This window comes from Myotis brandtii, unplaced genomic scaffold (assembly GCF_000412655.1).
Source record: "Myotis brandtii unplaced genomic scaffold, ASM41265v1 scaffold1842, whole genome shotgun sequence".
NCBI classification, from domain to species: Eukaryota; Metazoa; Chordata; class Mammalia; order Chiroptera; family Vespertilionidae; genus Myotis; species Myotis brandtii.
Window position 1 is genome coordinate 33,950 of NW_005356845.1, and position 12,693 is coordinate 46,642.

The following is a 12,693-nucleotide window of genomic DNA, read 5'->3' on the forward strand; positions in this document are numbered from 1 at the left end:
ATGGATGTTTCTCTCTCATCGATGTTTCTAACTCTCTATCCCTCCCTTCCTCTCTGTAAAAAAAAAAAAAATCAATAAAATATTTTAAAAAAATAAATAAATTGCCCTCACTGGTGTGGCTCAGTTGGTTTGGCATCATCCTGTGCACCAAAAGGTTGCCGGTTCCATTCCCCATCAGGGCACATGCCCAGGTTGTGGGCTCCACCTCCATTAGGGGGCGTGCAAGAGGCAGCTGATCTATATTTTGCTCTCCCATGGATGTTTCTCTCGCCCCCTCTCCCTTCCTCTTTCTACAAAGCCTTAAAATATCAAATAGAAGAAAGGCAGCTTCAAACATTGTGCTTTGCCTTTTATTATCCCACATTCTTGTGAAAAAAACAACACAGACATTTGACATAAAATGGGCAGGTGACTCATACAGAATATACTATACACCAGAGAGCGGAGCGCGTCAGCTCCCTTCTCCACTTTGACCCAATAATTACCATTCGGCCGTCAGGTCTCCGCCAGAGAGACTAGTAAAAAACAGAAAAGTTATCTCGGGGAATAAAGAAAGGGAATTCGCAGAAGGAGGAGCTGGCCGCTCTGGCAGCCTTGCAGTCGATGTTCAGCTTGGGGTTGCTGTCCCTCACTTCCTTCAGCAGCTTCTGGGTCTGGGCGCTGGACTCGTCGGTCCTCAGCCGGAGCCTCTTCAAAGGGCTGGATCTCTGCTTCAGGGCCTCAAAGAGCACGGTGACCCCGCTCTGCCCCAAGGAGTTCTGGCCCAGGTCCAGGACCTCCAGCCTCTGGTTGCTGGCCAGGGCAGACGCCAGGTCCTGCCAGCAGAAAGATGGGAGGGAGCAGCCACAGAGCCTGTTGAGGAAGGAAAACGGGGGCCGATCACTCTCAGAACAAGTCCTCATTGGGACCCTACCCCCTATCGGGAGCCAGCCACACTCCGGCCTGCAGGGGACCTGGTAGTGAAGAAATTGGGGGAATTGTTTTCTTCATGGAGCTTATTTTAGGGACATCGGCCATCAGGACATGCTGGTTTTTATCTTTATTGTTGAGAGTATTGCAGAGGTCCCCTTCCCCACCCCCCCTTACTCCTCTCCACCCGGTTCCTGCCTTGAAGACCATATGAACAAGTTTTTGGGATAAGTCAGCCAGAGAGAAGGATTAGGTGGGTTGATGGTGGTCAGTGAATTGTGTTGTTAATACTCTCCCGGGGATATTTTTTCCGTTTATTTTTAGAGAGTGGAAGGAAGGAAGGGGAAGAGAGGTATATGAGAGTGACAGTGTGTGAGAGTAACATTGATTGATTACCTCCCACACACACCTGACCATGGCCAGGATTGAACCTGCAGCCCAAGTACATGGCCTTGACCAGGAATCGAACCCACAACCCTTTGGTCCATAGACCAACGTCCTAACCACTGAGAAACACCAACCAGGGCAGTCAGTGAGTTCTTCCTTGGGAAGATACAAGAAAAAAAACTAAAGGACAATGTAGCTGAGATACTAAGCTGCCCCGCATAACTAACAAGAAGCGGTATAGGTATCCTTGAAACCCATCTGCACCTACATCCACTGCTCCGGCCTCCTGAGTGCCTTTGTAACCACCCACTGACCTGCATTCACTTTCTGTCGGCATTTGCGCCCAACACTGGGCCAGGAGTGGTTCTATCGCAGCCTCTCTCTCTCTCTCCCCCAAACTATCTCCGAGGGGTTAACTAGTTCCAAAACACCTCGAACAGGCACAGAAGGACCTACCCCAGGCATTTGAGGTTGCAACTCGGCTTCTTCAACGCCTCACAGAGAAACCACAACCCAGTCGCTATGGGGTTGAGACTCAGGTCCGAGAGGGTCAGGCAGGAGTCTCCTTGGAGAAAGTCGGAGATGTGCTTGCAGCCGCGTCTGGTTATGCTGCACTGACACAACCTACGGAAAAGACAGTCAGAAGAGGGGTCTTCTGCCTGGAGCCACATACTTCCGGTTAGGTTTGTGCATAACAGACAAATGGAGTGATGGTTACGTTATTTCTACCTGCCTGGAGGGTAGAGGGTGAAACTGACCTTTGCCTGCTTCCTTTTAATTTTTTTAAATACATTTTTATCGATTTCAGGGAGGAAGGGAGAGGGAGAGAGAGAGAAACATCAATGATGAGAGAGAATCATTGATCAGCTGCCTCCTGCATGCCTCACACTGGGGATGGAGCCTGCAACCCAAGCATTTGCCTGACCATGAATTGAACCAGGACCTCCTGGTTCATAGGTCCATGCTCAACCACTGAACCACACCGGCCAGGCTGCCTCCTTTTATTATAGACTAGAGGCCCAGTGTACAAATTTGCGCATGGGTGGGGTTCCTTGGCTTGGCTGGCAAACAGGGCCAATCGGGGCCGCTGGGGGTGAGGGGAAGAGGGACAGCGGGAGGTTGGCTGTGGGAGCACACTGACCACCATGGGGCAGCTCCTGCATTGAGCGTCTGCCCCCTGGTGGTCATTGCGCATCATAGCGACCAGTCGTCTGGTTGTCTGGTCGACCAGTTGTAATGGTTGCTTAGGCTTATATATATATAGATAAACACATGCATACCTCCTAAGACATGGGTGTTCCTAGAATAGCAGCATATTATAGGTCAAGAGCTTGGGCTCTGGGTACAGACAAACCTGAGACTGAATCCGAGTTCTAGTTCATTTTCTTTTTCTTAATGTTTCTATTACAGTTCACATTCAATCATTCATATGTGGAATCTAATGAACTAACAAGCCCTAGCCAGTTTGGCTCAGCAGATAGAGCATTGGTCTGCGGACCGAAGGGTCCCAGGTTTGATTCCAGTCAAGGGCACATACCCAGGTTGCAGGCTCCTCCCGGCCCAGGCCCTGGTCGGGGTTCGTGCAGAGGGCAACCATCGATGTGTTTCTCTAACATCAATGTTTCTCTCTGTCTTTCCCTCTCTCTTCCACTCTAATAATCAATGGGAAAATATCTTCAGTGAGGATTCCAAAACATGAACAAACAAAAGAGACAGAATCATAGACAGAGGGTAGGCTGACAGCTGTTGGGGACAGGGGCGCTGGGTAGAGTGGGTGGAGGGATTGAGGAAAAAAGAAAAAACTCATGGACATGGACAACAGTGTGGCGGTTGCTGGTGGAAGAGGGTCTAGGTGGGATAAATGGTGATGGATGGAGACTTGACTTGGGGTGGTGAGCACACAATACAGTGTACCGATGATGTGTTGTAGAACTGTGCACCTGAAACCTGTGTAATTTTGTTAACCAGTGTCACCCCAATAAATTCAATAAAAAGGAAAAATTTTAAATTAAAACATAAAATAGGGCTGTCTATTAACAGTATATAAAATTTTTGTTCTTCTAACGAATACTATTTGGGAGAGATATGATTTTTCTTTCATTTTCTCTATCTGCTACTATAAACTGAGCACTTGGGTTTTTTCCATTTTAGACTTAAATGATTGGGGCATGTCTGGATTAAGGTCTATTGTTTTTTTTGTCTTTTTACCTTTTAAATGTTATTTCTCCACTACAGTTGACATACAACATTATGTTGGTTTCAGGTGTACAGCATAGTGGTTAGGCATTTATATACCTTACGAAGTGACCTTCCTGGCAAGTCTAGTACCCACCTGGCACCATCCATAGTTATTGCAATATTATTGGCCGTATTCCCTATGCTGAACTTTCATCCCTGTGATATACCCTAGACTGAGACATCAGGTGTTTCCAGGGCCACACTAGAAGCCATTGAGATGACTGGCAGCCAGTTTAGGAGAGCAACAGCCCCAGAGAAATCAAAACCAGATAGAACTTCTGAGCAGAAATAGGGCTCCAACTCGACACAGTCTCTGGAATGTTGCCCTCCCTGTGATGAAAACGGGCACAGGTGGTTCCTGTTGGGCTTGTTCCCAGGTAACAAGGTCAGCGAACCACAGGCCATGGGTCAATCCAGCCCACCACCTGTTTTTGTTTGTTTTTCCACTTAGGATGATGTTGGTTCTCAATACCATACAGATTTCAAGTGTACAACTCAACAAAACCTCCTCTGCACACTGCATCATACAACCATCACCCAAAGCAAAGTCTCTCTCTGTCCCCATTCTCTCTGCCCACCTCCACCTACCCCCCTGGATTTTTTGTCAATAACGTTTTATTGGAACATGGCCACACTCATTCCTGCACGTGGTTACGTGACAGTGGCAGAGTTGACTAACTGGAACGGAGACCCTATGGCCCACAACGCCTCACATGTTTACAATATGGCTCTTTGCAGAAAAATAAAATTCCAACCCATACCCTGTAACTCAATCCATTCCCAATTGCAGGAAGAAGTAAGTCATACGAACTCAAAGAACACACAAAAGTGTCAGAACTGAGAACCTAGCTCCTATCCCAAATTCTCAGCATGGGGAGAAGCCAAAAGGTCCACTCAGCCCTGAAAGGCAGGCAAATATTAACATCTGTTTCTACCCACGTTTGCCCCAATTTGCAGCAGGGTCTTGCTGGTTGCTTCAAATAGAGTTATTAAGTGGTGTTATGTGTGTCCTGCATGTCCTACACACACACACACACACACACACATACACACACACACACGGAGCCAGTGGGGACTTACACCAGGGTCTGTAGCTGACATTCCGGGTAACTCAAACCCTCGCTCAGCAGTCTCACCCCACCGTCTCCAAGGTTGTTCTTGGCCAAGCACAGGTGTGTCAGCCTCTGGTTGACAATCAAAGTGGAGGCGAGCTCCTTGCAACAGACTTCCGTCAGGTGACAGTTTTCCAACCTGCAAAAGCAACCACACCCACGGTCAGGCGGTGAGAACATTGCCAAAGAGCAACCTTCTCCAGGGAGAGCTCTTCTGGTTCACTCCCCCCACCCTCTCTCTCTTGAGCCATGACGGACCAGAAAGGAGAGAAAGGGCAAGCAAAAATGTAGGATTCATCCGCCTGGGACCAGAAACGGAAACGAGGTATCACCTCACACCTGTCAGAATGGCAACCATCAATAAACCAGGTGTTCCCTACATCAGTAGGTTGTCCAGGAAATAGGGGTGTTCCCGTCGCTCTCCTCTCTGTGGTCCCAGATCCAAACACAAAGGTGCCCCGTGGGAGAAGAGGAGACACTTACGACAACCACTGTAGGAAGCAATTTGGGTGCCTCAGACTCCCACACAGCAACTTGACCCCCTCATCCCCGAGCTCACTGGCTGTGAGGTCCAGAGATTGCAGGGACTGGTTGACTTTGAGGGCCAAGGAGAAGTCGTTCAAATGTTGAGTGAACTCAGAACAAGACCCCAACCTGTGGGACACATGGGGGAAAGTCATTCTCCTGGGAGGAGAGAGACCCTACAGGCTTATGCTGCCCCCAAAGACTGTATCCTGAATGTTCATCTCATTCTACTTCAATATGTAGCCAACCCTGGCCTGAAGGATTGGAGAGAGTTGATCTCGTTGGCTTTTCTTCAAATATCCCCATGGCCATTCAATCAATGTCCAGCCTCAACTCCAATCTGTAACACAATTCTGTGTGAAGTTTCACCAACATGACCTGTTATTTTTTCGCATCTCATTTTTTTTAATATCATCATCACATTCTCTGCCCGAGTCTGTCCTATTCTCACTTGGTTCTAGATATGATTCTATAGGGGAGCCCTCACCGTGTGGCTCAGTTGGTGGGAGCTTCATCCCGTACACCAGAAAGGTTATGGGTTCAATTCCCAGCCAGGGTACATACCTAGGTTACAGGTTTGATTCCCTGGCCAGAGGCATATGGGAGGCAACTGACTGATGTTTCTCTCACATGACATCTCTTTCTCCCCCTTCCTCTCTCTCTAAAATCAATAAAAACATATCCTCCTGTGAGGATTTCACAGATAAGGAAAAGCTAAAGGAGTTCATCACCACCAAACCAGTATTATATGAAATGCTGAAAGGTATCCTTTAAGAAGAGGAAGAAGAAGAAAAAGGTAAAGATACAAATTATGAACAACAAATATGCATCTATCAACAAGTGAATCTAAGAATCAAGTGAATAAATAACCTGATGTACAGAATGAACTGGTGATTATAATAGAATCAGGGACATAGAAAGGGAATGGACTAACTATTCTTGGGGGGAAAAGGGGTGTGGGAGATGCGGGAAGAGACTGGACAAAAATCGTGCACCTATGGATGAGGACAGTGGGTGGGGAGTGAGGGCGGAGGGTGGGGTGGGAGCTGGAAGGAGGGGAGTTATGGGGGAAAAAAAGAGGAACAAATGTAATAATCAGAACAATAAAGATTTAATTAAAAAAAAATTTTAAAAAAGGATTCTATAGGAGGGAAAAGAAGTTGATGCCTGATACTCAAAAAAGTTCAACTTCTTCACAAGTTCTTAGGGAATATGCAAATTAAAACAAGGAGTTACAATTTGACCTTAGGCAGCCAGGTCCAAAACTCTGTCCAGGTGTTGAGTTTAGGAGTTGCAAGGATGAGAATTGGGAATTCCCCTCTGTGCAGTGGGAGGACATTGAGGGAATCCATGAATCCGTTCTACTGGGCTCTGAAACCCGGCTACTCCTACAGACACAGATGAGAGTGTGGAACTCCAGGACAATCTTATGGTCCGATTGACTATGTGCAAAATCTTTGCAAGTTAATAATGAGATATCACCTCGCACCTGTCAGAATGGCTGCCATCAATAAATCCACAAACCACAAACGCTGGCGAGAGTGTGGAGAAAAGGACACCCTAGTGCACTGTGGGTGGGAATAAGGACTGGTGCCGCCATTAGGGAAAACAGTATGGAGTTTCCTCAAAACATTAAAAACGAAACTGCCGCCCTGACCAGTGTGGTCTGCAGACTGAAAGGTCCCAGGTTCGATTCCAGTCAAGGGCATATACCTTGGTTGCGGGCACATCCCCAGTAGGAGGTGTGTAGGAGGCAGCTGATCGATGTTTCTCTCTCATCGATGTTTCTAACTCTCTATCCCTCTCCCTTCCACTCTGTAAAAAAAAACCAATACAATATATTTTTTTTAAAAAAAAACGGAACCGCCGAAACCGGTTTGGCTCAGTGGATAGAGCGTCGGCCTGCGGACTGAAGGGTCCTGGGTTCGATTCCGGTCAAGGGCATGTACCTGGGTTGCGAGCACATCCCCAGTGGGAGATGTGCAGGAAGCAGCTGATCGATGTTTCTCTCTCATCGATGTTTCTAACTATCTCTCTCCCTTCCTCTCTGTAAAAAAATCAATAAAATATATTTTTTTAAAAAAAACGGAACTGCTGAGTGACCCAAGAATCCCACTTCTGGGAATGTATCCTAAGAATCCCAAAACACCAACTCGGAAGAATGTATGCACCCCTATGTTCATAGCAGAATCATTTACAATAGCTAAGGTCTGGAAACAGCCCCAGTGCCCATCAATAGAGGAGTGGGTAAAAAAAGCTGTGGGACATTTATGCAATGGGATATTTTGCAGCCATAAATAAAGGAAGAAACTCTTACCTTTTGCGACAGCATGGATGGACCTGGAGAGCATTATGCTAAGTGAAATGAGCCAGTCAGAGAAAGACAAATACCATATGATCTCACTTATGTGTGGAATCTGATGAACAAAATAAACTGATGAACAAGATAGAACTAGAGGCATGGATGCATGGAACAGAAGGACAGATCACCAGAGGGGACTGAATGAAAGAAGCTGAAGAGATTAGACAAAAAATCATGCATAATCCATAGATACAGACAACAGCGTGGTCATAGCCAGAGAGAAGGGGGGCCGGGCCTGGGTGGATGTGGGCAAAGGGGGAAAAAGAATGAGGACAGATCACCAGAGGGGACCGAATGAAAGAAGCTGAAGAGATTAGACAAAAAAAACATGCATAATCCATAGATACAGACAACAGCGTAGTCATAGCCAGAGAGAAGGGGGCAGGGCCTGGGTGGATGTGGGCAAAGGGGGAAAAAGAATGGGGGACACCTATAATAGTGTCAACAATATAAATAAGAAAAAAACAGGGCCCTAAAGCTGGGTGATGACAATCAGAACAATGTTATGGGTCTTCACTGACGAAGGGGGACTCTCTGGAAAGAGTAAGCCACCAGGAACCAGGAGCCTGGATGCTTCTAGGGGGTTACGGAGTGGGCAGTTCGGGTCGAGGGCTGCTCTGGGTCACAGCAGAAAGGCAGCATGCCGCCTGGAGTACCACGTCCCTACGCTAGAGGAAGCCACAAAAGTCTGCGTGTTTCTTTTGCTTTGGAGGCTCATTATTCGAAGCACTATACAGGCTGGAGAGAGTGCTGAGGCTGAAACCCCGCCCCCGTGTGGTGTGATAACCAATCAGAGTGGTGCTCTGTTCCCGTTGCTCACCCAGCTCACAGCACAGCACACAGCCAGCCAGCGCACAGCACAGCGCACAGCAGTGAGAGTGACATGAGAAATATCTGAGATACCTCAGGCCGCACCATGCACCTGATATGCTACAGGCCGCGCTATGCACCTGGGATACTGCAGGCCATGCCATGTACCTGAGATACTGCAAGTTGCACCTCCGGTGCTTTAGGGCCTCGCACAGCAGCAGCAGCAGCATGTTGTCACAGGGGACGCCGCCTTCCAGGATCAGGTGCGTCAGGGTCTTCTTACCAACCAAAGCCAGACAGAAGTCCCGATAGGCCTGGACCGGGGAGACGTTTTTAATCCTGGGAAACAGAAGGGAGGGGGTCCCAGGTTCGATTCTGGTCAAGGGCACGTACCTTGGTTGCAGGCTCCTCCCCAGCCCAGGCCCTGGTTGGGGCGCATGCAGGAGGCAACCCATCAATGTGTTTCTCTCACATCGATGTTTCTTTCTGTCTTTCCCTCTCTCTTCCACTCTCCCTAAAAATCAATGGGAGCCCTGACCGGTTTGGCTCAGTGGATAGAGCGTCGGCCTGCGGACTGAAGGGTCCTGGGTTCGATTCCGGTCAAGGGCATGTACCTGGGTTGCGAGCACATCCCCAGTGGGAGATGTGCAGGAAGCAGCTGATCGATGTTTCTCTCTCATCGATGTTTCTAACTATCTCTCTACACTCTCACACACTCTCACACACTCTCACACACTCTCACACACTCTCACACACTCTCACACACTCTCACACACTCTCACACACTCTCACACACTCTCACACACTCTCACACACTCTCACACACTCTCACACACTCTCACACACTCTCACACACTCTCACACACTCTCACACACTCTCACACACTCTCACACACTCTCACACACTCTCACACACTCTCACACAAGGACGGCCATTGCAAGGTGAGCTTAGCTTCTACTTACACCACCTTCTGGACGTTACAGGTGACGCGGGTTATCTGCTCACACAGAATCCTCACTGAGGAGTGACTCAGGAAGCTCTGACTCACTTCCAGAAACGTCAGGTTCTCGTTGGAGCTCAGCACAGAGCAGAGCTCCGTCCAGCGACAAAGAGCATGATGGTCTTGCTGGGACCTAGCAGGACGTGATGGAGAACAGCACCTATTACAGCACATCCCTGGCCGGGTAGCTCAGTTGGTTAGAGCATCGTCCGGATACACCAAGGTTGCGGGCTCCATCCCCTTTCAGGCAAGAGGGTGGAGGAAGAATGTGAGGGAGAAATAGGGGGCATCTGTAATCACGTCAACCAATAAAAATTTAACTTTAGCCCTGGCCAGTTTGGCTCAGTGGATGGAGCGTCGGCCTTCGGACTGAAGGGTCCCAGGTTCAATTCCAGTCAAGGGCACATGCGTGGGTTGCAGGCTCGGTCCCCAGTGGGGGGCGTGCAGGGGACAGCCAGTGGATGGTTCTCTCTCATCATTGATGTTTCTCTCTCTCTCTCTCTCTCTCTCTCTCTCTCTCTCCTTCCTTCTTCTCTCTGAAATCAATAAAATATACATATTTAAAAATATTAAACTTTAAAGAAAGAAACAAATCCAGCCGGCGTGGCTCAGTGGTTGAGCATCAATCCATTAACCAAGAGGTTCTGGTCAAGGGCACATACCCGGATTGTGGGCTCAATCCCTAGGGTGGGGGATGCAGGAGGCAGCCGATCAGTGATTCTCTATCATAGATGTTTCTATCTCTCTCTCCCTCTCCCTTCCTCTCTGAAATCAATAAAAATATTTTTTTAAAAAAACAAAACACCAGTCTCAGTGGTTGAGCATCAATCCATTAACCAAGAGGTTCTGGTCAAGGGCACATACCCGGATTGTGGGCTCAATCCCCAGGGTGGGGCATGCAGGAGGCAGCCGATCAGTGATTCTCTATCATAGATGTTTCTATCTCTCTCTCCCTTTCCCTTCCTCTCTGAAATCAATAAAAATATTTTTTTAAAAAACAAAACACGAGTGGAATAGGAAAGGCGAGTCCTTACCGCTCCGCCCACGTGCCTGGCTCCGAGGCCCCGTCATTCTCCAGGAAGATCCCCTTCTCCACCTGCAGCCAGAGCCTGTGCAGGGCCTGGCCGTGCCTGAGGCAGAAGGACGCGTGCACGAGGTCCCTCTCACTCTGCAGGTGCAGGGCCAGCTCCGTGATGGGCGCCAGGGCCTCCCTCACCAGCGCCTCCTCTTGAGACTCATAGAGGCAGCGCATCAGCTCCCGGGTGTCCGCCCTGGAGGAGAGGGCCAGTCCCTGCTGCGCATCACTCTCAGCAGCTCCTGCCTGACGTCCAGGGACACGCGGCAGCCGAAGGTGGCCTCCAGCTCCCGGGCCCTCTCCTGGTTGGCGAGGCCGAACAGGAAGTAGCCCACAGGGGTCAGGCTGGGGTTGAGCAGCCGCTCCTCCTTGGACAGCAGCGCGCGCACGTTCCCGATGTCCGGTGCCCAGCCGCCCGCGTCCTCTCGCTCTGCGCGGTCCAGCAGGTAGAACAGGGCGGCCAGGAACTGCTGGACGCTGAGGTGTAGGAAGGCGTAGCAGCCCTCGCAGTCCACGTCCGCCTGCAGGACCTTGCCGTCCAGGAAAGGTCGCAGGTCGGACTCGCTGACCCCCAGCTGCCCGAGGTCTTCGCCATCGAACAGGGACGTCTGCGCCCAGATGCCCCGGGCGGCCAGGAGGCTCAGAGCCTGGAGCGCAGTGGGGAGGTGCAGAACGGGGCCCCTGCCAGGGGCCGCTGGGGAGCACTGGTTGCACAGGAAGCGCAGGAACAGCGAGGTGGGGGTCCGGCAGGTGGGAGCCGGGTCCTCTCCCTTCTCCAGCTGCCCCTTCAGACACGTGCACACGACCCAGCACACGGCGGGCGCCGCGCCCATGTGGAACAGCGCCGGGCTGCCCTTCATGCTCTCGAAGGCGCGCAGGGCCTGGTCCTGCTGCTCAAAGTGCTTCAGGAAGTAGCCCCTGCGGTCCGCCTCCAGGAAGCCCTCCACCTCGATGAACAGCGGCTGGTCCACCAGGAGCCGCAGCTCCCCCAGGGCCTCCGGGCGCGTGGTGACCAGCAGCGTGGCCTTGGGCAGCAGCTTTCTCTTCAGCAAACTGCCCAGCAGGACGGGCACGGGCTTTGGCTTCTCCCAGTCGCCACAGATGTCATGGATGAGGGACCCCGAGGGCACCCTGAGCTCGTTGAAGCCGTCGATGACCACCAGGATCTTCTGCCCCTGGGCCAGGACCTGGGGGCTGGCCTCCTGCGCATCTGGGCACTTTTTAGCCAGGAGCTCTGTGAAAGTGCAGGGGCCCTGGCGGCCCAGCCCCTTGCAGCTGAGGTAGAAGGCGGAGTGGAATGTCCCCGGGAGGTGGTCCTGTGCCCAGTCCAGCATCCACTTCTTGGCCAGCGTGGTTTTCCCCACGCCCGCGGCGCCCTGCAGCACCACCGTCAGCAGCCTGCGCTGGGAGGAGGTTTTGGAACTGGAGAGCCATGTGGACTTCTGGCTTCCCCCAATGATTTTGTAGTGCAAGTCATCACAGACCCCAACCCAACAGGTGTGCTTCCAGATAGAGCAGAATTTCTCCATCGTGTGGCTCGGGCTCTCTCCTTTTCACCTGGAATAGAGGCAATGGGGGAAAGTTGGCAAACCAGTCACTCTACTTAACCAGAACATACACTTTGTAAAGGACCAGAAATAAGGAATACCAGGAAGGAATAAAGTGTCTCGTACTGTGCCAAACATTGAACGTATAAGACAGTCTCTAAGATAGTATTTACCTACCTGGCTTCTCTTTTAAATTATATATATATAATGATTTCAGAGAGGAAGGGAGAGGGAGAGAGAGAATAGAAACATAAATGATGAGAGAGAATCACGGATTAGCTGCCTCCTGCACGCCCCACACTGGGGATCGAACCCGCAACCAGGGCATGTGCCCTGAGAATTGAACCTGCAACCTTTCGGTGTCCAGGATGATGCTCAACCAACTGAGCCACCCAGCCAGGGCCATCATCCTCTGTCTTTTTTTAAACTATCATTGGTATACACTCTTACATTGGTTCTATCTGTTTCAAGGAACAACATATCCATTCCACATTTATATACCTTACACTGTGATTCCCCGCCCCACCCCCCACCCCCACCCCGGTGAAGGGATTGAGAAGTACAGATTGGGAGTTACAGAATAGTCACGGGAATGTAAAGTACAGTACAGGGAATATAGTCAATAATATTGTAATAACTATGGATGGGGCCAGGTGGGGACTGGGGACTGGAAATATCAGGGGGAAGGAACACTGTAAAGCACATGATTGCCTAGCCACTATGCTGC

The 12,693-nt window shown here is 50.2% G+C and overlaps 1 protein-coding gene across 1 annotated transcript; it reads right to left on the bottom strand.

Annotated features, from left to right (window-relative positions):
- Positions 1-515: 515 nt before the first annotated feature.
- LOC102258799 (NACHT, LRR and PYD domains-containing protein 2-like) lies at positions 516-11,948 on the bottom strand. Its single transcript, XM_014537850.1, is given in 8 exon segments — positions 516-852; positions 1,753-1,920; positions 4,615-4,785; positions 5,130-5,300; positions 8,512-8,682; positions 9,307-9,477; positions 10,379-10,649; positions 10,652-11,948. Coding segments are annotated over 8 exon segments (2,757 nt in total).
- Positions 11,949-12,693: the final 745 nt, after the last annotated feature.